This window comes from Mesocricetus auratus, unplaced genomic scaffold, assembly GCF_017639785.1.
Source record: "Mesocricetus auratus isolate SY011 unplaced genomic scaffold, BCM_Maur_2.0 Super-Scaffold_6730, whole genome shotgun sequence".
NCBI lineage: Eukaryota > Metazoa > Chordata > Mammalia > Rodentia > Cricetidae > Mesocricetus > Mesocricetus auratus.
The window spans coordinates 78,585,743-78,613,463 of record NW_024429184.1 but is presented as its reverse complement, the minus strand read 5'-3'; the positions used below and the strand labels follow the sequence as shown (position 1 = coordinate 78,613,463).

Here is a 27,721-nt window from a genome sequence, read left to right as displayed (position 1 = left end):
TGAGAGAGAGAGAGAGAGAGAGAGAGAGAGAGAGAGAGAGAGAGAGAGAGAGAGAGAGAGAGAGAGAGAGAGAGAGAGAGAGGTCCATCCCTCAGGGTTCCCTGGAAACTGCAGGGTGGGGTGGGGGCATTGATCCTGGAGCTGTATGTACTCTAGTCCAGCTCAAGGAGGCAGTGATCTGTGCCCAGGGCTACAGCCAGAGCCTAAGTTTCCAAACAGGGGGCAAGATTGCCCAGGATCTCACCCTTCAAAAGGTTTCTTGGAAAGTCCTGGAGCAGAGAGAAAAGCAGGTTGCTTCAGTAGCCCCGTTCCTCTGGAGCTTTTTTTTTTTAAATCTAGTGTCTGAGCTTTAACCCCTCTGCAGCTCTGCTTTGAGTGTTTCTGAGACAAAACTGTCAGGATTCTCCTTCCTTCTTCCTTCCTTCCTTCCTTCCTTCCTTCCTTCCTTCCTTCCTTCCTTCCTCCTTCCCTTTCTCCCTCCCTCCCTCCTACCCTCCCTCTCCCCTCCCCCTCCTTCACTTCCTCCCTCCCTCCCTCCTTCCCTCCCTCCCTTCTTTCCTCTCTCCCTCCTTCCCTCCCTCTTCCCCCTCCTTTTCGTTCTATACTGAATTCCGGAACTGTCTCTCAGGAACCATGTTCCACTTTCTGTATGTGGTTAGTCTGTACCATAGCCATCACGGAAGTATGACAGCTGGAACTTTCCTGGGCCCTAGAGAGACAGGTGCCAGAGGATGCGGAGGGTGGGTAGGAAGTGAGTATGGGAATGGGATGGAAAGGGAGGTCCCTCTGTGCTCGCCCCGTGTCACCCCTGTCTCCATGCCTGGCAGGTCCACCTTGTCCAGGTGCTGCAACGCCCCTGTCTTCCTCTTCACCACCCAGAAGAACACTCCAGTAGAGACGAATCTCAGGTATGAGGTGGACTCCAGTGGTTTCTATCACATTGATCAGGAGATCTTCCATATGTTTCCCAAGGTATGCCCCCACGTGTGGTCTGGGAGGGAACTGGTGGCCAATGCCAACTAGCTGTGGTTTATATGACTTGGGGCAAAAAGAGGTTACAATTCTGCCTCTGCTGTCGTGTGCTGAGGGCATTCCACAGCTATCTAGAATGCTTGATCATTCACCCAAGGCAGGCATAAGAGAAAAACACACACAAGGCATACGAACATCAGAAAGCAGGCCCAGGACAGTCAGCCCTGAATGTCAGCCACATCACATAACCTTGGGGTCATTGTGTAAGAATGCCTTTTCTTAGCGTGGATTATTTATGCATAGCGATTGATTTTATTATGCCATTTCACACATGGCTATAGGTATTTTGATCATATTCCTACCACTCCCACCACTGCCACCTTCTCTTGTTCTCTTCCCATGCCCTTCCCCTTCCCAACTAGTCCCCTCTCATTCGATTTTCTTCAGGAACTCATAGGATTCTATTGGGGTTGCTTACAGGAACACGGGCAACTTCCCCATGAGCACACTGCTGAAGGAAATGTCTCTGCCTCCCTAGCAACCATTAATTATCTATAGATCCTCAGAAGAGCTGGGAATCATAAGTGCACCCCCATTCCATGACAGCATGTTGACTGGTCCAATCTCAGGTGGTAATAACAGCTACTGTGAATTCAAGAGTGCCACCATCAAACCTTGCCCAGATGCCCAGACAGCCTTCCACCACACTCTACCCTATCCTATGACTCTTTCATTGTGCCCTCTCTCCTTTCCACAATGTACCCTGAGCCTTGGAGAAGGTGATGTGCAATGTCCCATTTATGTATGTCATAAATTGTCACTTATTCTCAGCACTTTGTCTGTTATTAATATCTGCAACTACACACACTGCCCACTGCAAAAGCAGCTTCGCACCCTGTCTACTGCAAAAGAAACAGCTCTGAGCAAAGCTGGCCCTGACACTTAGGGATACATATAATTATTAGAAGGCAATTTGATGGGCATATCAAGTCCATTCAGTATTAGTATATCAACAGCTATGGGTTCCTCACTAGGCCTTCAGACCTCCCCAACCATGAGCTTTTGACCAAGTTTATAGTATGAAATGCGAATTCTCTTCTGTGCAGTGGGACTCAGTTCCAGTTAGAACATGGCTAATTTTCTCCACAACAGACTTGCCACTACCGTTCTGGTGGGCACATCTCACCTGGCCAGTTGTTGGTGTAGCACTTGGGTGATGTTTTTCTCTCTTTAGAGACTCAGTGTCTGCAAGTGGATCTCCATGAGTTTGAGGCCAGCCTGGTCTACAGAGTGACAGGAGAAGATCCAATGCTACACAGAGAAACCCTGTCTCCAAAAAAGAAAAAGAAAGAAAGAAAGAAAGAAAGAAAGAAAGAAAGAATAGGGTTCCAGTGCAGTTATAGGTTTGGCTCATAATGCATCTACGATATCAGAGATATTGTATGAAGGTGGGCTGGTCAGTGATAGCATAGTAGCTCCCTGCCCATGGGCTACAGAGTAAGGGGCCCCCATCCATGATCCGTTCAGATCACCAAGGTTGAGAGCTGGTGCAGATCCAAGTTCTGGACTCTTGGGGAAAGGGATGCAGAAATTGTACTTTTGGCTGGCTCGGGGGCTTGTGTGATGTTGGGGTGGTGTGGTTTTGTCAGAGAGGCAGGTGGCAAGGGTGTGTTCATGGCTATGTTCTGGAAGGAGAGCTTTGGGATTCTCTGCATGTTTTGGTGGGTCAAGAGAGGTGCTGACAAGATAAAACCAGAGTCTCTCTGTATGTCCTATTGCCGATGCAAGAGTGATCTGGCAAGACTTGGGCTCAGGAAATGAGCTGAAGGTACAGCACAGTGCTAGTGTCAATCCACCTTCCCTAGGTGAGCCTTTCAAGGTGGGTACCAGATAAACTTTCATCTTAAGCAGGTCACAGAAGCATGTGACGTAGCCTGGGATGACCTGCGGGTCCTTGGAGAGCCAGGGCATGCGTTGCTGAGGTCGGGAGCTATGGCAGGGTTCCTACACCTTTTTCTGTAAAGGGCTGGACAGTAAATAGCCTTGTAGGTCATATCATCACCACTTATCACCATGGTCCCAGCATGAAAGTGGTCATGATCATGAGTAAACTGAAGAAAGAGGCTTCGTCCCAGTGGCACAGACATCAGAAAGACAGGTCACATGTCTCATTTGAGTAGCTTCGGACCATTTAAAATAAAAATGCTACTCTCAGCTTGCTGGCCATACAAAAACAGGTGGTAGACTAGATGTGGCCCATGGCTATGATTTTGCAGTCCCTGAGTCATGGCACACAAGAGCTTCCCTTAGCATAGCGGTGTCTCTGAGGTTTTAAAGAGTTTGCTTTCCAGCCTCTTGCCTACCCAGAGGTTCTGATTCTGTGGCTATTGGAAGGAGCCTAGAAATGACTGTTTTTCAGACAGTTCTTTATATATACATGTTTAGGACATATTCAAGGGAAACACAAGAAACTCCAATGACTTTTCCTAAGGCTACTGTAACTCCTTCTGTCTCTCCCCCTATTGACTTTGAGGCCCCAGTGCCCTGCCTGCCCTGGTACCCTGAACCTGTCCTCACAGGGAAAGTGGGTCACTCACAGACTCAAGTGTGACAGCTCCTCTTGATTGAGCCCAATTCCTGATGCAGTGTGGTATCTTCAGAGACTAGTTGTCTGGTGGATGCTGGGGGCAAGTCTCTCCTGCCTCCTCCTCCTCAAGTTGACTTCTCTTTTCTCTCACATTCCAGACAAGGCTGCCTCGTTGGGTAAAACTCATAGATGGGATATTTTGGGGGCAGAGGTGGAGCCTAAATGAAGGTGGGGTGGCATTGACTTTGTCACCATGCATGTACCTCTCCAGGAAATGCCCTACTACCGATCTCAGTTTAAGAAGTGTGCTGTGGTGGGGAACGGAGGCATCTTGAAGGACAGTGGCTGTGGGAAGGAGATCAACAGTGCCGACTTTGTCTTCCGGTGAGGGAGATGCATCTGCTGCCTGCATGGCCCTCCTCTCGCAGTCCTTCCCCCACATCGCCCCCGTTCCTGTGTCCTGCTGCCCCCTTGAGCACACCCTCATGATTTGGGGGCCTCTTACCCCTCTAGCCCTATGCCTTCAAACAGGTTGTTGGACTCTGAGGCCCTAGTTTCCAGTTTTCAAAACGGAGGTGGGCCATGTGAAGAGCTAATAGTACTCTGGACTGGAGACCCTAAAACTAACATCCCTATAGAACTGACAGTGAACCCAAAGCCTCACTCCCTACATGGACCGTCGCCTTCCACAAACACTGGTGGGAGGAGGGACGCCTGTGACCTCAGCTGGGCTCTAACTGAGCTGGGGAGGGGTCTTTCTCCCGTCTTATGCGGCATGCCCCTCTTTTCATGTGGGGATCCTTGCTTTGCTTGTTAGGCACCTGCTGCCTTTTGCAAGGGTAACTGTTCACTGGGGGAAAGGAAGCAATCAGATTTGCCAGGTCTATGGGATACTGGTTCTGAACTTATGCTAATGTGGGAGGACGCCAAGAAACATGGTTACATGAAGAAGTTGCCACAATGTTTCTTGAGGTCTCTCTCTTAGGTCCACTCACCAAGGCTAGCTGGACCACAACCTGTAAGCCATTCTAATAAAATCTAATTATGTATGTATGTGTGTATGTATGTATGTATGTATGTATCTGTCTGTCTGTCTATCTATCTGCCCACCTATCTGTTCTCTTCCTCTAAAGAACCCTGACTAGCAGACTAAAACACCTTCCTTGTCATCAATGTTCTTTGTAAAGGCTCTTGTGACTTCCCTGAACTACCTGGATAATTCAGTTACCTTCCTATCTCAGGATCCTAGCATATTCTCAGCTGCAGAGTCCCTTCTGCTAATTAAGGCACATGTTACCCAGCTTTAGAGGTTAGGGTTTTGTTGCCATGGTGACCCCACATTCCTACCTTGGGGGCTTTCAGCAGGCAATACTTCTGCAACTTTGTACCTCAGTGTCACACTTTCAAAGGTGTCTTTGAATATCCCACAGGGACTTTTGCTAATTCCTGCCCTTAGCTCAAGCTTCCTCAGAGTAGCCTTGAGTCCCTCTGTACCTCTCTGCTTAATGTCACCAGAGACCCAGGGACGACCTCAGCTTTCAAGGACATGTTTCTGGTGATAGTTTCAATATCTCCATGGTTGTAACTTCAGTGAGACCAAGATTGGAGTTTTTTGCTCTTCTGCTCTGATAAAGGTCTGAAGAGCCTTTGCTTTTTAGCCAGCCATAGATATCCTGCCCAGCAGGAGGCCTCAGCTTCTCTCTGACCTATAACCACATCCTTCCCTTCCCCTCCTGTTTCCCAGCCACCTGAAGATGACTGACCACTTAACTGTGTGAGGCTGTCTCTCTGCAGGTGCAACCTGCCCCCCATCTCAGGGGAATATGCCACAGATGTGGGAGAGAAGACAGATGTAGTCACCGTGAACCCCAGCATTATCATTGACAGGTCAGTGGTCCTCTTTTCGAGACCTGTGCTCTTTTTTTGTGGCCACCAGTCACCTACAAATACTGGGCACTGGGCTGGGAATATGATTGGTCCTGATTGAGACGTGCCAACTGTCTACGTGAAGCACTCATTGGGTGTCAGAGATTTAATACAGAGTAAGTTGGCAGATCTTGTTGATTTTTATATTAATCACATGCTAAAATGACAGTATTCTTATATTTGGGTAAATAAAATATGAAAATTATTTTTAATAACTTCCCTCGTTTCTTATTAATTCAATACATGGGGTCTGCGTTGTGTTTCTTTCGGGCAGTACAGGTCTGAGCAGCTGTTACCTAGAGGTGGTCAGGGACCCTTCAGGTGGGCTGGGGGCAGGCCGTGTCCAGATATGGGGGTATGATCAGGCAAAGATCTCAACTCTCACTTGGCTGCTCTTTTTGGGTCTGCCTGAGAGGTCTGCAGGAGCTAGTGCAGTGAAATCCCAAAGCTGCACATAGTCAGCCTAGCTAGAGGGTGGGTAAGAGGGACAGGAGAAGGAGAGGAGCTGCCAGACTATGTCAGATGCCAATAGCCAGGAGCCTTCAGAAAGCAGAGAGAGCTGCAGAGGGACAGATGGTCACAGAAAAGGACATGTAGGCAGAAGCCAAGATACCAAGGACTGTCCTAGCCAGACCAGAAGGCTGGGTCAGATGGTCACTCCCAGTCTAAGGGAAAACAGCAGGGGAGTGATGTGAGGCTCCGTGACCCAGCCACAGCCTCTGTGGCTTCTTTGTCTTCCCTCATCTTCTAAGTTGAGTGCTACTGTCTCTCTGTAGCCCCACACTAGTAATTCGGCTCATATTGTCTCCTTTCCGGTGCCCATTTACCAAAACAAAACATCTTCGAGAAAGGCCATGCTCCTGGGAGTCATGAGATGGCTTAGTGGTAAAGGTTCTGGTTGCTCATTTTGTCAACCTGAGTTCAAATCCAGGGCCTATATTGAGTCTTTCTCTGTCCCAGCAGCCAGCTCCCAAATCACGACATGGAAACTTGTTATTAATATGAAAGCTTGGCCAACAGCTTAGGATTGATTTTAGCCAGCTCTTACAAGTTGTTAACCGATTCCTATTAATCTGTGTGTTGTCCTGAGGCTCATGGCTTGTTACTTCATCTCCTAGAGATCATGTTTCCTCCCCATCTCCTTGTGGCATGCCCTTCTTCTTCTCAGCATCCTCTGTGCCTGGAAATCCTGCCTAGCTATTGCATGTTCAGTTTCTTATTAAGCCAATAAGAGTGACACTTCTTCATAGTGTATAAAAAGATTATTCCACATTTCCCCCTTTTTGTCTAAATAAAAAGGAAAGGTTTTTAACTCTAACATAGTAAAATTATATACAATAAGAAAAAATATTAGGTACTGTCTAAATAGGAAGGAAAGGTATTAACTTTACAAATGAAACTATATATAATAAGAACATTTATCAAGTAAGAATTACATTTACAATGCCCAGTCCATTTGTAGTTTGAAAATTTAGAGAAAATGCTCCATTATCTGTACTTTCTTGATGACTCCAAAGTTTTGTAAATAATTTATCTTCTATCATAACTAAAGAAAACTATCTAGTATTCAATTCCATTACAGACCCTAGAAAGATATTATATTATCAGAATATAACAGAAAATACAGTATAAACCACTTGAAAAAGACAGAGATATCTGTCTGCCTGGACAGTCACCCAAGGTTCCTCTGTAACATTGGACATTCCTCTTCAGCCTATGGGCCCGACAGACTTTTTTGTAAAGAGGGATTTTGAAGGGCTGATTTCCCTTGACTTGGCAGAGTTGGGCAGTCACCTTTGTTTTTGTGTCATGCTTGTTCAGTTGGTAGCACACTGCCAACAGTCAAGGCAAGGGCAGTTTCTTGCCCAAATGGCTAGCTTTGCCACAAAGAGAGTAAACTCCAGTTGGAGTATCACCAATGCTTGACATCTTTTTCTGAAGTAAATTGGTGCTGCCAGGAACAGGTGTGTCTCACTGTCACAAAAAGCCTTATGTTATCAAAACATCTTAAGTGCCACATTCTGTAGGTCTTTGATGTGTTTGAAGTATTTAAAGTCTATCTGCTTAACTTTGAAAATATGCCTAACAATGTCTACAAGTTTGATTATTACAAATGACTAACTACTAACCTGTATTTTTTAAATTGTACATTATATTTTAAAGAGCTGCATAAGCACATTACTACAAACAAGAGTAGAAACATACATTCAGTATAACAAAGATAAATTTGTATCAATATACCAAAATCCATATTAACGTAAAACACTTGATGTTAATAGTTGTCTTTTAGTCCTATACTTGTATATCCCTCTCCCTAAACAATGACAAAATCCATAACCCATTAAATAACCAAAAACCACCCACCCCATCTCTTGGGAATATGGGTGTTGTATTCTCCAGATTGCTTCCTGTTGTCTGTGGATGAAGGCATCTTTAGGGAATCTGAGAAAATTGAGATAATGGCCAAGTCCTGGGAAAACTAGTTCTAACATTTGTTGTCCAGTCTCTGTGCACTGGGAAAGTACTAGAACAATATGTGAGGCTGGACCATCTCAGCTAGCATCCTTGAAGCTGCTCTGGGTTCAGAACTCTGAGGAAACTACGGCAGAGGCATGCTGAGAGGCCTAATCTCTGGGACACCTGTTTTCATTAGTCCCCATGCTCTGCAAACACACAGACTTTCAAAGGTAACATACCTACCTGCAGTAACACAAGTGTGGACTGTGTGTTGTACACAAGCCAACCAAAGATGATTTTTTTGTTTTATGTTTGAGGAGGTAAAATATATGTAATCTGTCTTGTAGGTTTTCTAGATTTATTTCTTTTGTCTGCAGCCAGGATTTTCAGGGGCGTCTTCTTTGATCAAACCTGATATCTACCAACCTTGAATGAATCTACAGTCTCATTTCCTGTGGGAACAAAAGCATAACCTCTTACCCAATATATTTTTGACTCCCATTTTGAAGTTGACACTTTGAAAATATGTTGCTTTAATTTAGTTTTTATAATCCAGTGTCTCTCAGCTGTTGTTTGCTCGTCAGTAATCAAAACATTTAAAATCAATACAACACCGTGCAGGATCCAGACTCTGCATACTTTCCATTTTTACATGGCTCTCCCTTTTATGTTATTTTATTTTTTCTTTACAGACTTTAACACACTGTAACTTATTTAGAGGTTTTCTCCTGTCTGAACCTGCTTTACTGGGTGTCTGTAACCTTTTCTGTCTGCATGAGCTAAACTTACACCACTACTCAGCTTAGCTCATGGTACGCGGTGTCTCAAGCCCGCAGGCAGCCACCGGGAGATGCTTCTCTCTACTGTGGCTGCATGAGAGACTGCATGACTAGGAAGCCGTGTTTGGCTCTGATTTCGTGTATTGGAACCTTTTTAAAAGCTTTCTCAGGTCTTATGTGAATATATGTGCCCCATGTTGGTTGGCATTTGTGCAAGTCTTTCTCTGTCCCACTAGGCAGCTCCCAAATTACAATACAGAGACATATTATTAATTGTGAAAGCTCAACCAATAGCTTAGGCTTGTTTTTAGCTAGCTCTTAAAGCTTAAACTAACCCACTTCTATTAATCTGTGTGCTGTCCTGAGGCTCATGGCTTGTTACCTCATCCCCAACATGTCATGCTTCCTCCTCACCTCCTTGCAACTCCACCCTTCTTCCCAGCATCTTCTGTGTCAGGAAATCCTGCCTAGCTATTGGCCATTCAGTTTTTTATTAAAGCAGAGTGATACTTCTTCACAGTGTACAATAACACAGTTGTGTTATTCCACAGCAAGGGCCCACATGATGATGGAAGGAGAAATTCTGGCAGGCTGTCCTCTGACCTTCACACGCATGCTCTGTGGCACGCGCCCCCCCTCCATGAATAAACAAGCAAGCAAACAAACAAACAGATAATAAATATGTAAAGATAGGACAGGGAAGCAGAAGAGGGGAATATAGGAAGCTTTGTGAGCCTGGAGGGGAAGGGAGTGAGAGGTGGGAGGTGAGGGGTAGGGGTGGTGTTAGAGTGAGGGTGGGGCTGAGGCAGGGGATGAGATGGGGAGGGTGGGCTGGAGGGTGCACAGGACTTGCTGCTGCTCACTCTGCCACCCTGCAGGTTCCACAAGCTGGAGAAGTGGCGGAGGCCCTTCTTCAAAGTGCTGCAGATATACAAGAATGCCTCGGTGCTGCTGCCCGCGTTCTACACCGTACGCAATACCCTCGTGTCCTTCCGCGTCAAGTACCTGTTGGATGACTTCGGCTCACAGCAGCAGGTCTACTTCTTCCACCCATTGTACCTGTCAAGTGTGTCGCGCTACTGGCTCAGCCTGGGTGTACGCGCAAAGCGAATTAGCACCGGCCTCATCCTGGTCACCGCAGCGCTGGAGCTCTGTGAGGAGGTGCACCTGTTCGGCTTCTGGGCCTTCCCCATGAATCCCTCAGGCTTCCACATTACGCACCACTACTATGACAACGTCAAGCCCAAGCCCGGCTTCCACGCCATGCCCTCTGAGATCTTCGCCTTCCTTCACTTGCACAGCCGCGGCATCCTCCATGTACACACAGGCACCTGTAATTACGGCTGACACAGACCCATCACGGGGTCTCAGCTTCCATCTGTCTCCCTCCAGGACTCCCTGGCCCTGACATTGTTGCTCCCTAAGGTTTTAGGGTTTGTGTTTGGGTCCTGGGGAGGACAGAACCCATGCAAAGTCAGCTCTATCCTGAATCTCCATCCTGTGCCTCCATTTAGCTGCTGGGCTGCTCTCCAAGATCAGGACCTCATAAGCACATTTTCACTCAGTTTCAACTTCCCAGAGAACACAAACTATAGTGGCCGGCTTGCAGCTCAGTCAGGCCCTGCTGATAATAGACTAGTGGGTAAGATATTCACTTAACAGGAGAGAGCACAGTCCAGGTCTCATTTGGACATTTGGCTGCCCAAGTTTCATACCAGGGACTCAGCCACGAATCACCATCTAAAATCTCAGGGCTCAGAGGCTAGCCCTTCTAGGGAACAAACAGTGGCCAAGTGTCCTGGTCTACCTGACTGAACCCAAAAGGCTTCAGGGATATCTAATCAAGGCCCTTGTTAGCATCACCCCAAGACTCCAGTAGCTGAGAGCCATGCCCCCTTGAAACAGTCCTCGGACACACACAGCCTTGGTGCCTCTAGGTTCCAGCATTTAACCTTTGACAAGAAGGAAATAAACCAGACCAGCCATCTGCACTAAGATCTCCAAGCCAATGTTATCGACTCAGTAAGTGCTTAGCAATTTGCCTCCTGTTCTGTCTCCCTATTTTCAGCTCCATTTTAATCAAGAGTTATTTATAAAGATCTGTTCCTCTTTATGTTCCTGACGACTGCAGAATCTTGTTAAACTGTTCCCGAATAGGAAATCGTCAGATGGAAAGCTCCTTGTCACCTGAGCCTAGTGGATGGCAGCTAGTTGGGGCTTTGACATCAACCTCCCTGCTGCTTCTATTGTCAAGGTGGCACACACAGGGCGTATGACTGATGTCTTCAGACACAGGATCCACCAGGACTGGGGCTAGGAACCAAGCTGTGCCTAGGCTGAGAGTTCATACATCATCTGCATCTGAAATTCCTTCCAGTCGATTCCTCTCATCTCTTTCCACCCTAAGTGTGACGACGGTGCCCATTGTCACGGTTGGTGGATTGCCTTGTGGAACTGTGGATCATGTGTGGAAGGCTTTAGCCTGAATGCTCTCCCTCTGTCTTCTCCCCTCCTCATCCTCTTCCTCCCCCATCCTTCCTTTCTTTCCTCCTTTAGACATTTCTAGAAAGCCTGTTCTGATCTGGTCTGTGTTTAGGTTGGGAACGACTCCTTGACAGAGATGTCATCTTTGTGTTCTGCAGAGAAGCAGGACGGACCACATCTACACTTCAGCCTGGCATGCCACTCAGAGGAGCAGCTGTGAGAAAGCCACACCCAAGCCATTCACACGACCTCACTCTGTAGGAATCAGGACAGACCCGGCTGAGGAGACAGCTGGCCCAGGCTTATGGCCTGCTTGAGCTTCCTCCTCTGAGGACTTTCTGAGCCTGCTTCCTCTGGGCTCTGGCCTGTAGGTGCCCAGAGCTCATTGCACACCCAGCTGTCTGAGTACTGTCTTTCTGAGTTCCGACTGACTGTGGAGGCCCGGGATGCCCTGCAGGGATGTAAGGTCACGGAGCAGCTGCAGAAGCACACAGGACCACACACATTGGTAAACCAGGAGCCACCACACAAGGACAGGAATGCTTATGGCTTTCTGGACTCTGGCTATTTCTGCCAAGGAGGGAGTTCTGAGAATGATCCAAATGAACTGAATCCACACCTAACCAAATCCAGTTCTTAAAACCATGTAATGTCAGAACTGCAAGGTTCACCAAGACAGATTTGTCCCACTTAAGGAGACATGCCTAAAGAAGTGACGTCAGTGGTCAGAATATCTGCCAGGGACAAAGCCCTGTACCTGGGGAATAGGTGTATTGCAGGTGGGCAATAGCCTGGCCAGACACCAGGATCTTCCTAGCTGAGAGTGCTTAGAACCTGACCTAGCAGGAGCCCCCACAGAAACTGGGAATAGCACATCTAGATCCATCCCATGACCATATATGAGGGCCTTAGGCCATCCTCCTGGCTTTTGGTGGTACTCTGCCTGTGGATTTCAAGGCAGAGTCCTTCTGTCCCTCAGGGTGTCAGTTTCCTTATCTCTTCAAATAAAGGCTTAGAAAGGACTCATAGGCTGTCTACAGTGACAGCTGGGGGGACACCCACAATGTGTGGATCTAACCCAGAAATAGTGTTTACTATTAAAACTGCTGTGTCATTATACAACCCTGTGGCAGCCCTATACTGCCTACTTTCCCCATTTGCCACCCTATCCTGTCATCACCACAAGACCCCTTCAGGTAAAGAGGCTATTATGGTACAGGTGAAGCCTGAGACTTCACAACTCAGGCACTTGCTCATGGCCAGACCTCCAGGGCAGGGCTCTGCAGAACTCTCCGGACTGCACTCCAAACCTGGGGCCCCGGAGGTAGCCTCTGCTTGCCAGCGCCTCTCTCCAGCTCCAACCTCTATACCAGTCATGCAGTTGCCCTGGAGGAGAACTAAAGGGATCTCTATATTTGGAGCAAGGAGAAACGCTTGAAAAGGGTCCATGCTAAGTGACAGCATGAGTGACTTGCCCCAGTCACCTATGGCAAGCAAGAGGCTCACCTGAGCCTCACCCAGCCTCTTGACTTTCAGACCACATGCTTTCTGCTGTATGTGTAATATTTATCAAAGGCCTAGAGAGACCTGGATATTGATTTGGGGACCTCTCTGCCCCATCACATCACTCAATACAGACTATGAGTTAAATTCTAATTTAGAGACATCCATTCCCCTAAGAACCAAGCTGATATCGTGTCTCCTTTGTGTTAAATGCATCTCTAGTCTTGAAAGGTGGCAGCAGCAGTAGCAGTAGCAGCAGTAGCAGCAGCAGCACCACGTAGGTGACTCAGGGCTTAGGCAGGCAGAAAGGGAGGAGGCTCAAGGTCAGGCTACATTCTGGAATCTTCTAATGCTGCTGCTACCATATTTCTGCTCACACTTGGAGATGCGTGGAACAACTCTATATATCCTGAGTCTGGGAAGTAAGCAGAGGCTGCAGAACTTCCTATTGACTTCAGCCATGTGTTGCTGTGTGCTCCTTGTGCCAGGGGAGATGTGAGGGTTGAAGATGCCCTTCTGGTACTGACCAGAAGTGGATGCACCAATGCTAAAAGAAGCCCATCTCAAGCACTCACAGGAGCTGTGTGTATGGCTTTCAAGACCATGTTCCCAGTTATCAGGGAGAGAAGGAGGGAAAAAAGGAGGAAGGACAGAAAGGTCAAATCTGGGTCCTGAAGGTTAGCAGCATACATTGCCAAAGAGACCTCTGCCTTAGTCTCATCCTTGACAGTCATGTAACACTTGACAAGGTCGGCCCCAGGTCCCCTCTTCTTTCCTGCTCTGTTCTTTAGGACATAGCCCAGCCTCTTAGTGTCTCTCTGCGGGTTCTCCATCACTCACCCTTGGTGACACTTTCCCGGGGCTTTCTAAACAGCAGCACTTCTGCTGAGACCACATCTCCCGAGAGTCACCAATCCTTGCTGTCCCCACCTGCAGGCTAGCCCTCCTGTCTGCCTCCACATGGCATCTCAGGCCTCAGCCTGACTGTCCTGCACTGATGTAGGTAGAAGAGTCTGGACTCAGGGTGTCTTCCACCGTTTAGTAGACTTGCGACCTTGGGGAGTCCCTGAAGCCCCTGGAGGCTTTGATTCGTCATCTAAACCAGACAAGAACCTCAGGTCTCTGGTGTTTCTAGGATTACCTAACATGCTTGGCACAGTGCCAGCACAAACACTGGGCAAGCTCAGGCTGTCTCTGCCCAGATATTTTCATTCTTCACACTCTGTTTATTGGTTCCTAATTCCAACATAAATATCCCTTAAGTTCATTCACTCCCTGTACTTGCCTCTGCCTTGGCCATACCTTGAGCTTTTGAGAGATCCTCATATATTCTGAGAATAAGCATCCCCAAATACCTTTTGTGAGGTCCATTGTTGCTGGTACCACAAAGCCCAAGTTTTTGGTTTTTTTGTTTTGTTTCTTTTGTTTTCTTACTCAAGTCACACTGGCCATGTCACAAAGCAGGCTCTCTCTCTTTCTAGAGACCTCCCGCCTCTGTGGGCCTCCCTTCTTATATTACTCCTGTGCTTGTGTGCAAGAGGTTCAGATGCCTGGAATGACCCCATTCCTCTGCCCCTCTCCCCACTCTTCCTATCTGGTCACTTTTGCAAATGATGTCAGGCTATGACTCCTGCACATCTCCTCTATAGAGTGGGTCACACACTCTCCCCTCTGTGAGTCTGTGGCAACCATCACTGACTTCCATTAGACTATGCTCAGAGCACACAGCTAAGTGTCCCCGACCCTCTGTGGACACTCAGCTTCGTGCCCCTGGCACCAACACAAAGCCACACAGTAGAGTTAAGAACATCCATGATTGGTGCCTGTAATCCCAGGATTCGTAATTGCAGTACTCATGAATCAGAGGCAGGATGACTGGAGATGGAGTCTAGTTTGGGCTACATAGCATGTTCAAGGCCAGCCTTGGATGTAGAGACACTGTCTTAAATTTTAAAAGTGAACTTAAAACAAAACTTAAGTATTTGCACTGTGCCACTAACCTCTAGGTTTCTTATTTTGCAAAATGAAAACTCGAAACCAGTGACATGATAACGCACCCCACATCCCGCCCATCACAATCTGCCCTTTTCTCTCTCTCTCTGAATCTGGCTGTTCTAAGGCCTTCACATAAATGGAACCATCTGATACTTGTCTGATGATTTGAGCCCTTTGCTGGCAGAAAGTGCAGACATGACCTTGCTTTACCAGTGAGCCTGGCTGTCCTGCCTGACCCATGAGCTTAGTGACTGGTTCGCTAGTCTGTTTCTATTTTCTCTTGCATGATCTCTTGTAAACATTTTCCCATTTCAAAGACAAAAGGAAAAAATAACCACAATCATAACCTAACCTGACTACAGCATCCAGAAGCCAGTGGCTGCCTCCTCCTATGGAGGAGATGGCTCTTTGCCCTGAGGTCATTCCACAGCTTTGGGATAGGCATTATGTCTCCTTCCAAACTGTGGCTCTCAAACCTCATGCACAGGAGGATTTCCTGGAGTTGTATATTAAGTGATCCTGCTGTCATATCCTTGTCTTCCCAGAGGCAACTGCAGCAGGCTAGAGGAAAGGTCCCAGGATCCCTCCAAGATTTTCCCAAGTGGTCGAGAGCCACCATGCTATCGTGAGGCAGTGATTTTGATCCTGTCTGGCTCATGGGGGTCATCTGAAGAGGTTTCTGAAATCCCTGGGCCCCTCCTAACCCATGGCATTTCTATGTGATGTATCTGGGATGGGACCTGAGCTACTAGGGTTTCAAGCTCTTCTGGTGTCCTGGAACATGCTGAAACTGACCTAGAACTCCACTTGGGGACCACTGTCCTGGATAGTCATTTGGTTTGTGGCCATGATCTGTTGCATTTTCTGGTTTTTTTTTTTGAGACAGGGTTTCTCTGTGTAGCTTTGGAGGCTGTCCTGGCACTCACTCTGTAGACCAGGCTGGTCTCGAACTCACAAAGATCCATCTGCCTCTGCCTCCCGAGTGCTGGGATTAAAGGTGTGCACCTGCACCACCACCACTGTTGCATTCTTTTTGTCTCTGGTGGGTGGGTTGCTCTAGAGCCATCTGATTCAGGTGTGAAACATTTTTAAAGTACCACCAGCTTTTATTCATCTGAATATTTTGAGCATTGAAAAAGAACACCATGAAATATTTTTCAAGGCAAAGTAACAGACTTCTAGGATTTAGACTCAGCTTGTCTTAATTAAAAAACCATCTACATTTAGGATTGGGGTATATTTTATAATCAGAACTAAGGGGCTAGTAGTTCTGGAGCTTGGGATCTGTGCAAAAGTCACTCTGTGGTTGGTGCCAGGGTGGAACCCAAACATCACACCACACCCTGTAGCACAGGAAGTACTTACTTACTTGATTCAGGCCCATGCCTCTGCTCACTTACCACAGTTGCTCCAGCAAACTTGGAAGATGGTACCCTGAAGTCATGCCTCAGCAAGGAAGGCTACAGCAGGCTCCTTTCTTATTCTCATCCTTTTTCTCCGCATTTGGAAAAGGCCTAGGTAGGAACCAGTTAGTTAGAACTCAGATATGCCTCGACATCTCCCTTTGACCAGAGACAGACTCTGTTGTTCCCTCTGAAGGTGTTCCCATGGTTACTTAGACATCCATACTCATCCACAAAGTTCACAAAGCCCCAGAGATCCTGAAAGCTCCATAAATGAGAGAATGGTTGTTATTTCATTGAAATTCACCTCACTTGCCCTCACTACTTCCCAGAATGGTCCCTCGGTCCCTGGTAGCCAAGACCTGCGCTGATGGATGGAGAATGAGTTCTGAGTCACAGAAATAGATGCTGTAAACCATATCTCAACAGTTCTTTTGCAAAAGGCAAGCCATCCACGACATTTGCTTTGATCTAGTGAGCACAGGTCTGGTTTCTAACAGATTAAAGGTAGTGACAGGTTCTGGGTAAAGCAGGAAGTGACTGCCAGCAGCCTGAGAGCAAGGACCAAATCTACAAGGCTCAGAAGTCATTAGGTGACATGAAGCCTCTTGGTCAAGGGGCAATTACGTGTGCTGTAATAAGCCCAAGGGCAAGACAGCTTCAGGTTCCTCCATCCTGGACATCCAGAGACAGAGACATGGAAACCCCTGAACAGCGCCAGTCTACTGGGTTTCAAAGGCAGAGAGGCATCGTACTTTAGGTGTTTGCCCATCCTTGGAGACCACATATAAAAAGGTCTATGTAGAAATCTTGGTGCTTAGGACATCGCTCCTCAGGTTTCTTGATGTTCCTGTAAGTGAAGCTTTCACTCTCTGAGGTGAGCAAATCCCTCATTTAGACTTTCATCTGACTTGATAATTCCCTTTTGCTACCACCCTGCCCTCTTTCAGGGAGAAAGAGACAGAGAGAGAGAGGGGGAGAGGGAGAGAGACAGAGACACAGAGGGGCAGGAGGAGAGAACCTTGCCCCACAGCCATGAGTACAACCTCTTGCGGATATACCTTTCTACTTGTGGCTTCCTTGTTAGACAGCATGATCACCTGGAAACCATCTTGGTAACTCAGGCCTTTGTTTCTCTTTTTCCCCCTCTTCTTTCTTGCACAAGAGATGGAACCGAGGGCCTCATATGCATGATGGGTAAACATTCTCCACTAAGTTACACCCCGGATACTGTGTGGGTTTCCAGACTTAAGCACAAGACTGCTCTTCTCCACAGCCGAAACTTTTCGCCTCCTAAATATGTCTGCCATCTATTCTCATTAACCCTGGATGTCTCCTGGGAAGATGCTAAGACAAACCCCAGGTCATTGGTGATGGAAGATGCCTATTGGATACCCATGTTTTCCCCAGGCAGGAGGCTCTGAGGCAGGAGGAGGTGTCAGTGGCCTTTTACAAAAGCCCCTGTGGTGGTGTTCTACCTGCCATGGAGGGGGGAGGGAAGCCTGATGATCTGGTGTCTGATCCAGGCCTGGCTTTTACCCTTTTACCCTTGCCTAGCATCTATGTAGAAGGTGCTTTGGTGTTTACTCCACTGTGAAGAACACTGGAACCAGCCGCCTGAGTGGCCACGAAGGCCACAGGTCTGGACAAAATGAGTGTGGAGGGAATGGACATGGGTCCAGCACTGCCAGCCCTCAAGCTGTGGCCATGCAGAAGAGGCATTGGGTCCTAGTGGCAGTTCCTTCCAGCCTCCCCAACGCTAGCCATCACATGCCCCTGATGATCACTGAGAAAGGTCACTGTGACACAGCCAGTCTTTTCTGGGGCGCCCATGTTCTGCACACGTGATTTAAAGAGCTAGCCATCGCATGCTCCTGCTGATCACTGAGCAAGGTCACTGTGACACAGCCAGCCTTTTCTGGGGCGCCCATGTTCTGCACACGTGATTTAAAGATGAGGTAGTGCCTCGGTGAACCTGAGTGACCTTTCTATAGGAAGCCATGTACATGTTAATTGTCATATTGTCTGAACTGCAGAACAGCTATTTTTTCTTTTAAAATGGGTGCTCCTTGTGGGTTGCCTGGTAGTTCATCTGAGATCATCATTGCTACCTCCCTAAATAAAGCTAGGACTGATGCTGGGACCTTCAGAGGAACTATGTAAGCCACTCACTTGCCCTCAGGTACTTGTCATCGATACCTGGTGGGTCTTCCCCTGGGATGATGACCATTTCCCAGAGGAAACTTTATGAGTCTGTCCCTAACATTTGGTAGCACTGGTTTGTCCTTGAGTGGCTGACACCAATTCCCTGATACAGTCTTCTCTCCTTTGCTTTTTTTCAATCCCAAAGCCACACCACACTGTGTGGTACAGGTGAGCTTCTCCCTTGGAGGAGGCAGCATTTGCTGGGTTGTGGAGAAGAACTTTAGCCCTGGAGAGAAATGCTCTGCCATTTGGAGACTTTCTCTAGCCTGACTGTTTTTAATTGTTGTGGAAAATTTGTTCCCACAAACGCTGGCAGCATGATTCTAGCTGCATGTGACTATCTCTAGGTAGTGATTCTAAAGTGACGGTTGTGACCAGACCTAAAATTATCATCAGGGTACTTTGTGTCTGTCACTACGTTTGAAGGACCTTCTATTTCTGCCCAATAAAACCAGTCCAATGGTCCATTTGGCTAAGCCTGGCTGTGTCTGCACAAGGGGGAATGTGACCACTGTCACTGTACAGCGGGGAATTTGACCACTGTCACTGCACAGGGGGAATGTGACCACTGTCACTGCACAAGGGGAAATGTGACCACTGTCACTGCACAAGGGGGGAATGTGACCACTGTCACTGCACAAGGGGGAATGTGACCACTGTCACTGCACAAGGGGAAATGTGACCACTGTCACTGCACAGGGGGGAATGTGACCACTGTCACTGCACAGGGGGAAATGTGACCACTGTCACTGCACAGGGGGGAATGCGACCACTGTCACTGCACAGGGGAGGAAATGTGACCACTGTCACTGCACAGGGGGGAATGTGACCACTGTCACTGCACAGGGGGAAATGTGACCACTGTCACTGCACAGGGGGAAACTCTGCTCTCATTTTGAGTTGATTCTGTTTAGGGGTGGGAAGCTGGAGGGGTAATGGCCCCTTTAGGGGTAACTGTTTCCACTTATGGGGCAGTCTGATCACTGGTCATCCGCCTGCGAGATCCACTGTCCCTGAAATCCAAGGAGATCCAGGTCTAGAACAATTAATAGGAACTCAGGTGCCATTCCAGGATCTGGAAAAAGATGTTTTAAAAGTTGGCAGTAACTTCCTCGTCATTCTTGTATGGATGCTTTCAATCCTAAAAGGGATGAGCTAGGTCAGATAGAGGGCTAACCTATTCCTATGGCTACAGACAAGTACTCCTAAGTCATGAACATGACTATCTATAGACGAGCAGGAATTGATCCAAAGGAGACAGAAACAAAGTGAAGGCAGAGATGCCAAGCTCTCACTCTGCTTTCAGTCACACACCGGGCATCTGCAGGTCCAAGTGGAGAGATGGTGTTTTATCAAAGGCAACCTCTAAGTCCCTATTACAGGACCAAATTTACAGCTCCGCCTCTTTAGCAAAGTGGCATGAAGGCTGAATTGGAATCGGAGCTCTTGGAATGTTGATTACCCTCATAAAATAATGAGAACAAAACTTTTAACACCAATTTCTTGAGTGTGCCTCTAATAGAATTACATAAAGATGTGTCTGAGGTTCATGCAAGCCACTTGGTCTGCTTACCTTCCTCTGCCTTCAGATTCCTGCTGTGGGGTTATTTCTGTTTTGTATGTGTTGACCATCCAGGTGTTGAACATAGTTCTTTCCATGGTATCTGATGGTCACCTTATACCAGGGGCTCCCAGATGGGAAATAACAGGGGATGGATGGAAATCACTTCGACATGGGCAGCCTCCCAGGGGGGCTGTCCAGCCATTGGTTGACCTTTCAACATGGACACTCTTACCTTTCTCACCCATCCCTTCAGCCTGTTCCTTCTCTAGTTCTCTTCATGTCCCTAGCTCACTATCAACAGTAGAACACATTTCTACTGTTCCCTCTTTGCAGCTGTTTAAGCCTGGTCTCCTGTTGAGCATGAATCACAGATCACTTGCCAGCTTCCACCTTCCAAAGAGGAAGACTCCTTTCTCTTTCAGACAAACTTGATGACAGCTGTTGGCAGTAGACATTTAAGTGTTTCGTTATGACACTTATAAACTGTCAGGATGCTCTCGGAGGGGCTGATCCAAACCCACAGGAATATGGGTCTCAAATGATGAGGGGTTGAGGGTGAGGACGAGAAATAAGGAAGAACAGACAGCTGGGACTGCGAGGTCTTGCATAAGCTGATGTTTTATGTCAAACAAGCTTATTAAGAAACATCTTGTTTACTGTGTGCAAGGGTATAATGAGCCAAGGTGAGCAGAGAGCACAGGGTACCTCAGACACAGCTGCCTGGGGTTGGTAAGCACAGTCCTTCAGTGGGGAAAGCTGGGTTCCCAGGAACTGAAATCCTAACTTTTCTGAGACCCTTGACTCCAACCCCCAGACTAGACTTTGCTCAGTCAGCTCCTGGACAAGGGAGGACACAGAACTAACACTCCCTTTTTCCTTTCATCAGGGCCTCTGAGAAAGCCTTATATCAATCTGCCTCTACCAAGGGTCCTCCCTGAGACCTAGGCAATGCCTTTTAATATACTTGGGGAGGGCGAAGCATGTTTGCTGTTCTTTGAGGAGAGGGTGTGTTACTTACCACAACAGCCAACAGAAACATTTTTAAAGCAGAGATTCACATTAGCTCACAGTTTCAGAGGCTTTCAATCCATTATGGCAGAGAGTGTAAGCACTGAGGAGTAGCCTTATCAGCACGGTGCACTGAGGAGTAGCCCAGGTCATGGCAATAGGCTTCTAGGCTGGAACCAGGCGCTGGATATAAGTTTCAAAGGTCCACTTCTGGTGACCTACTTCTGCCAGCTAGACCCCACTTCCTAAATAGCCCCACCAGCTGAAGAACAAGTGTTCTCATGGTAATACAGATTTCCATAAAACTTTTGAATAAACGAATATGTGAATGATCTAAAGATGGATGGAGGTGGTCATATTTCATTTATTTATTTACTATTATTTATGAGGTGCATACTGTTTGTTATGTAATTCATCCAACAAGGACTTTCTTTTTTTCTTTTTTTTCTTTTTTTTTGTTTTTTGAGACAGGGTTTCTCTGTAGCTTTGGAGCCTGTCCTGGAACTCTCTCTGTAAACCAGGCTGGCCTCAAACTCACAGACATCTTCCTGCCTCTGCCTTCCGAGTGCTGGGATTAAAGATGTGACCTCCATCAATAGGCTTCAACAAATGCTTTCTGAGCACTGGGCCAGACTCTTTAATGATTTTGAAATGCAACATGGTCTCATAGAGGAGCCTAGAGCCCTGCAAGCCTCCTCCAGGCAGCACCATGGAGAGCTCTCTAAGTGGGATTTAATAGTAGAAGCAATTCTGCACCTGGCTGGAAAGAGTTTAGGACCCAGGAAAGGGAAAGAGCACAAGGGGCTGGGGGTAAAACTGAGGATCTGGACAGAGAAAGACGCTGAGGTGAATGAGTGTGCAGTGTTCACAGTGGCGACTAAGACTCTTGGAGTTGGTTGGTGTTTGACGGAAAGAGGACACCATCAGGTTGGCTCTGGAAAAGCTCACCCTGGTTGCATTGTGAACTGTAGGATCACTGAGGACCAGAGTGAGGGTGAGGATGTGGCCATGTCCCTTCAGGAGGCTCCTGCTGGTGGCTAGGCCTGTGGGGATGGAGCAGTAATTGATGTAGCAATGGTACACAGGGACAGGGATGAGACGCCTCAAGACGTAAGTGGAGTAAGAAGACAAATCCACAGGGTGTGGTGTGTGACTGTGCGGGGGCAATTCCAGTGCCAGCAATGATTTCTGTGGGGACGCACAGAAGTCTAAGTCCCTGTCCCCCCGGGTGGTATTACTTGCTGGAGGAGCGAGAGATCTGTGTGGCAAGAAAGGGAAAGCAAGTTGGAGAGTCTAGTCCTGGCCTCAGGCTGCAGAGGATGCTGCTTCCCGAAGGAGGTACTGGGTCATGCACAGCTTTTCCAGATGGATGGGCAGAAAGTCAGTGAAACTGCTCCTGGGCCCTCATCGTATGACAAACACGATGGAGACGGCAGAGCATGAGGGATTCATTCTCTCTCTCTCTCTCTCTCTCTCTCTCTCTCTCTCTCTCTCTCTCTCTCTCTCTCTCTCTGTGTGTGTGTGTGTGTATGTGTCTCTGTCTGTCTCTCTCTCTCTCTCCCTCCTTCCCTCCCTTTCTTCCTCTCTCTCTTCCTCTCTCTGTCTGTCTCTCCCTCCCTCCCTTCCTCCCTCCCTCCCTTCCTTTCTTGCTTTCTGTTTTTTGAGGCAAACTCTCACTATCTAGCTCTGGCTGTCCTGGAACATGCTGTGAAGACCAGACTGGCCTTACTCGATCTCACAGAGACCTGCCTGCATCTGCCTCTGAGTGCTGGGATGAAAGGCGTCCACCACCACACCCAGTTAGGATTGTTTTTTAAAAGCTTTAATGGCAGGGACTGTGCAGCGAGAGCCACCTGTGGGGAGAGTGACAATGGCCTCTATGCTGCCTCAGCCTAAAGACAGCATCTCTCTCAGGCCCAGTCAGAGTGGCTATGGATTCCCAGAGGACTGGGACCTGCTTCTTGCTGAGGAGACCAAAGTGGCCCAGGTCATACACAGCATTGAGCTGATGGAGGACCATGATTCTGAGGTTTGGTTTCAGAGACACATAGCACAAAGATCATCCAGGAGTCATTTAAAGTGGGCAAAGAAGACTTGGGAATGGAGGTGTGCCACAGGGCAGACGTGGCATTAGGGCTGCTACCCCAAGGGGTGGCCATATCTAAGAGTCTAAGAGTCTATTTGGATGAGAGCCACAGCATCATGGGGTGAGCCAACTTAAACCGTCTGTGGGACATAATGGGCAAGTCGTCTTGTGAAATGGCTTGGCTTTGCAGGAGGGGGAAGGCTAGTGTGTGTCCAAACCTGCAGGAGGGGCAGGCTAGTGTGTGTCCAAACCTGCAGGAGGGGCAGGCTAGTGTGTGTCCAAACCTGCAGGAGGGGCAGGCTAGTGTGTGTCCAAACCTGCAGGAGGGGGCAGGCTAGTGTGTGTCCAAACCTGCAGGAGGGGAAGGCTAGTGTGTGTCCAAACCTGCAGGAGGGGGAAGGCTAGTGTGTGTCCAAACCTGCAGGAGGGGCAGGCTAGTGTGTGTCCAAACCTGCAGGAAGGGGCAGGCTAGTGTGTGTCCAAACCTGCAGGAGGGGCAGGCTAGTGTGTGTCCAAACCTGCAGGAGGGGCAGGCTAGTGTGTGTCCAAACCTGCAGGAGGGGCAGGCTAGTGTGTGTCCAAACCTGCAGGAAGGGGCAGGCTAGTGTGTGTCCAAACCTGCAGGAGGGGCAGGCTAGTGTGTGTCCAAACCTGCAGGAGGGGCAGGCTAGTGTGTGTCCAAACCTGCAGGAGGGGCAGGCTAGTGTGTGTCCAAACCTGCAGGAGGGGCAGGCTAGTGTGTGTCCAAACCTGCAGGAGGGGCAGGCTAGTGTGTGTCCAAACCTGCAGGAGGGGCAGGCTAGTGTGTGTCCAAACCTGCAGGAGGGGCAGGCTAGTGTGTGTCCAAACCTGCAGGAGGGGCAGGCTAGTGTGTGTCCAAACCTGCAGGAGGGGCAGGCTAGTGTGTGTCCAAACCTGCAGGAGGGGCAGGCTAGTGTGTGTCCAAACCTGCAGGAGGGGGAAGGCTAGTGTGTGTCCAAACCTGCAGGAGGGGCAGGCTAGTGTGTGTCCAAACCTGCAGGAGGGGCAGGCTAGTGTGTGTCCAAACCTGCAGGAGGGGCAGGCTAGTGTGTGTCCAAACCTGCAGGAAGGGGCAGGCTAGTGTGTGTCCAAACCTGCAGGAGGGGGCAGGCTAGTGTGTGAAGAGAGAGTCTGCAGGCATTTGGGAGAAGTCAAGATTTAATTCTAAAGGTGTAAAGAATCATTAGAGTGTGTAAACTGGGGAGTGACTTGACCTTGCAGATTCTTTTAAGTGAAACCCTGTACTTGGCACAGGAGCTCTGCAGGAGAAGTGGATGCTTCTCCCACAGATCCAATAAAGATCCAAGACCCGTTTACTTACCACTTACCCTGTGAGACTGTCCTCAACTGCCAAAACTCTCCCACTACCTCAGGCATCTGGAGCCAGTGAGAGGTTTGGCCCAAAGTAGGTGTGGGAGCTCACATTTTCTGGGGACAGGAGGGCCACCACCACACAGCATTGCACTCAGCACTGTCCCCCAGGATAAAAGGGAGGTAGTGCATTCTGAGGTGGAAGGCCAGCTGCTACCTTGGCCAGTAAGTCAGGGCCCACAGGTGGGAGACAGAACTCCATCCACGCACACGATGTATTTTAATCATATTCACCCTCCCAGTTCCAACGTCCTCCATCCCTCTCTCTTGTAACCCATGATTCCAGTTCATGCTGCCTGTATGCTACTGGATGCAGGATCATCCACTGGAATGTGGCTAACTTTCAGGTGGCCACACTGTAAGGATTCAGGCAATGCGCTGGCCCCTGTCACCTGGCAGATTTCACTCACCTGGCAGAGTAGCTGAACCCAGTCAGCCCAGGGCTCCATGAGTACTAAGTTTGCATGCAGGTGTAAAGGACCCCTTTAAAAGACATTCCCCCACCCACTTACCCTCTCTTGTCCTCTCTCTGTTCTTGCTCTCCTCTCTTATGCTCTTGCTCATCTCCCTCTCTCTCTCTGTCTCTCTCTCCTCCTCCTCCTCCTCCTCCTCCTCCTCACTCTCCCCCTTTAATAAACTCCATGGTTAATATATTTCCTGGTTCATGTTCCATCACAATCGTGCCTCTAACTTAAAGAAAAGAGCCGCACATACTCCTAAGGAAAATCAGCCCCCCTCCCCCGGATTCCATCAATTGTTAATAGCACCACATCTGGGGCTGGGAATTCCTGTGCAGGAAGCCACAGCTGCTGTGAGTTCATGTGTGCAGAATCCCTGTCATGCCCAGAAAATGGAATGCAGTTTTGTCTTTAGGTGGATGTCCAGGAGTGGAGTTTCTGGGTTGTGCAGAATGTGTTTGCTGAGTCACTATATAGGAGAGTCATGAAAATTTGTGTGTGTGTGTGTGTGTGTGTGTGAGAGAGAGAGAGAGAGAGAGAAAGAGAGAGAGAGAGAGAGAGAGTGTGTGTGTGTGTGTGTGTGTGTGCGCGCACGCACATGCTTGTGCCCTCTCAGACCCTACAAAATAAGTTTTCTTAGTTCCAACCTTCAAGGTTCAGGAAGTCGAACCAAATGATGCCAGCAGGGGGAGCGTGTCACCTACTATTAACCCACTTTTAGTCATCTAGCCTTTCCAATGATTCTGGAATGATCCCTCCACAGAGTAAGGGAGGAAATAGCATTGCTTTTCCTTTGTTAGAGATATTTGGGGCCAGAGATGCCTTCCCTTGGTAGGGATCTGGGTATCTCAAAAGGACAAAGTGAGAAAGAAGCTTCTCCAAGTATGGGGGAGGGGAGGGGTTCCAGTGCTGGCTGCAGCTCCGATGTTCCTTCCATCTATTTATGAATAGTCCTCTCTTCCTTACCCTCTGAAATGTGCTAAAAGTGATGTCCATTCCAGAACATCCATTCTGCCTTGAGGTGAGTTCTGTCTATCCAAACCGCTTTTCTCCCATGAGCCTTGAACCTGTTTGATTGACTCTCTTGCAATCTTCATCATGCATTCATTTATGAATGCACTGACCCTAAGCATGCTTCAGTGAACATGAGGCAGGCTCTTCCACTCTTAAAGAGATATGGGGTTGGGAGGGTGTCTACATGACAGGCCCCTCCCCAGACCAGAAACTGGGAGGAACAGAAGCTCAACCACGAACTCACAGCCTGTGCTGGGCTTCTATGGGCATGGAAAACTGATGGTACAGAGATACAGACAGTCACCTCTGGGATGCAGGCCCCTATAAGCCATGCATGCTCCGGTAGATGCTCCCGTACCTGTGCACATACAGGCAACACTAAATAGACTCAGGGGATATTCAACTTTTTAAAAATCCATCTTACTTTTTGAAACAGTGTGCCACTGAACTTTGAGCTCACTGCTTGGACTAAAGTGGCTGGCCAGCAAGGCCCGGGAACTGACTGTAACTTCCCTGCACGGGGCTACATCTGTGGGCCTCCATGCCTGGCTGTTTATGCCGATTCAGGCCCCCCCAAACCTGCACAACACTTTGCTGACTTACCTATCTTCCGGCTCCTGGCGTCCCTTTTGCAAAGCACTGACCACATCCATAAGCATCCCACTTCCACAACCTCATCTCCCTGCATGGGCCCCACCTCCAAGCATCTCCCAGATACAGAGATTTCTTTCATGTCAATATTCAACATACAAATAAATATAAGAGAGAAGCAGAATCTTGTCTATTGCAGGAGTTACAGGCACTAACTAACCTTTAATATTCTCTAGAAACTTCTGATTAATGAAGAGTTTTTCTCCAACTACCAAATACTCAATAGTGGGTCATTATTCCCCTTTGTGGATGGGAAAATGGGCTGTGTTCCAGGCTCCACAGCCAGGGGGCAGCACAGATGGCGTTAGCTCTGTCTTCACATTCATCTGCAAGGGCAGAGGAGCAAGAGTTTCAAGTGAACTGAAATTTTCTAGCATTTTGAAGTCTATGTAGAGACTTTACAACCCAGGTTATAAGGGATCTCCTTTAAAATCATACTAAAAATGAGCAAGGGTGGGGAGTCTAATGGCCACAGGAGGCTCTCCTGCTGACTAACGGCTGAAAAGGACCTCTAACCCTTGTTCTGCCCTGACTCAGAATTCCCCATGTGCTGAGGGTGGACGAGAGCAGAGCTATGCAGGGTTGGGGGCTGGTTTTCCCAAAGTATAGAGAAAAGTAGTGTACCCCATGGTCATGGCAAGGTCCATATAGGTGCATCTTGGCTTATCTGTGCCCTTCTGGGGCCATTGGAGGACTTACTCAAGGTCCTAGACTCCAGGCGGATAGTGTTGGTAACTCAAAATCAGTAAACTGCTTGTGGGCCAGCCGAGTGTTTTGAGGGGCAGCAGGACTTGCCTGGAGGAGGGTCACTTCCAGAAGAGAGCATTCTTCTGGGAGATGGAAACAGAGACATATCTAATAAGAACCTGCCCTCTGGGTAAGATGATCAGGGCTCATGCATAATGGAGAGAAACCGAGCCTCTGTGCCCAGGAGCTTGGTGGATTCCCCCAGCTCTGCCCTCCCCAGGACCAACCCTAGTCAAGGGTGCTGACCAGTGCTCTCATGGGTCACCAAGCTCAGGTGTCTCCTTAGAAGTGGGCCCCTACCTGCCCTTGGAATGGCCTGGAGGGGTCCCCATTGTGAGGCCAGGTGGGAAGTGGATGCCAGGGCGTTATGTCACTTGAGTCTCTGCAAAGCGGTGTGTGTGGGAGGAAGGAGGGCGACCTTCTCATCCTCATCAATAAGTGATAAGTCTCAAGAAGCCCCAAGGCAGGTGCAGAGTGAGAGACGGTGGCA

The 27,721-nt window shown here is 48.3% G+C and overlaps 1 protein-coding gene across 4 annotated transcripts in view; it reads left to right on the top strand.

Annotated features, from left to right (window-relative positions):
• St8sia5 (ST8 alpha-N-acetyl-neuraminide alpha-2,8-sialyltransferase 5) overlaps window positions 1-18,776 on the top strand; it is an 80,737-nt gene extending 61,961 nt beyond the window's left edge. For 3 of the 4 annotated variants that reach the window (XM_040741567.1, XM_040741566.1, XM_040741565.1), the window contains 4 exons: window positions 828-972; window positions 3,831-3,943; window positions 5,354-5,446; window positions 9,600-18,776. In XM_040741567.1, the coding sequence (XP_040597501.1) occupies window positions 828-972; window positions 3,831-3,943; window positions 5,354-5,446; window positions 9,600-10,068 (820 nt within the window). In that variant the 3' untranslated portion in view covers window positions 10,069-18,776. The remainder of the gene's footprint in view (window positions 1-827; window positions 973-3,830; window positions 3,944-5,353; window positions 5,447-9,599) is intronic. The other variant, XR_005875668.1, reaches the window with a different exon arrangement.
• The last annotated feature ends 8,945 nt before the right edge of the window (window positions 18,777-27,721 follow it).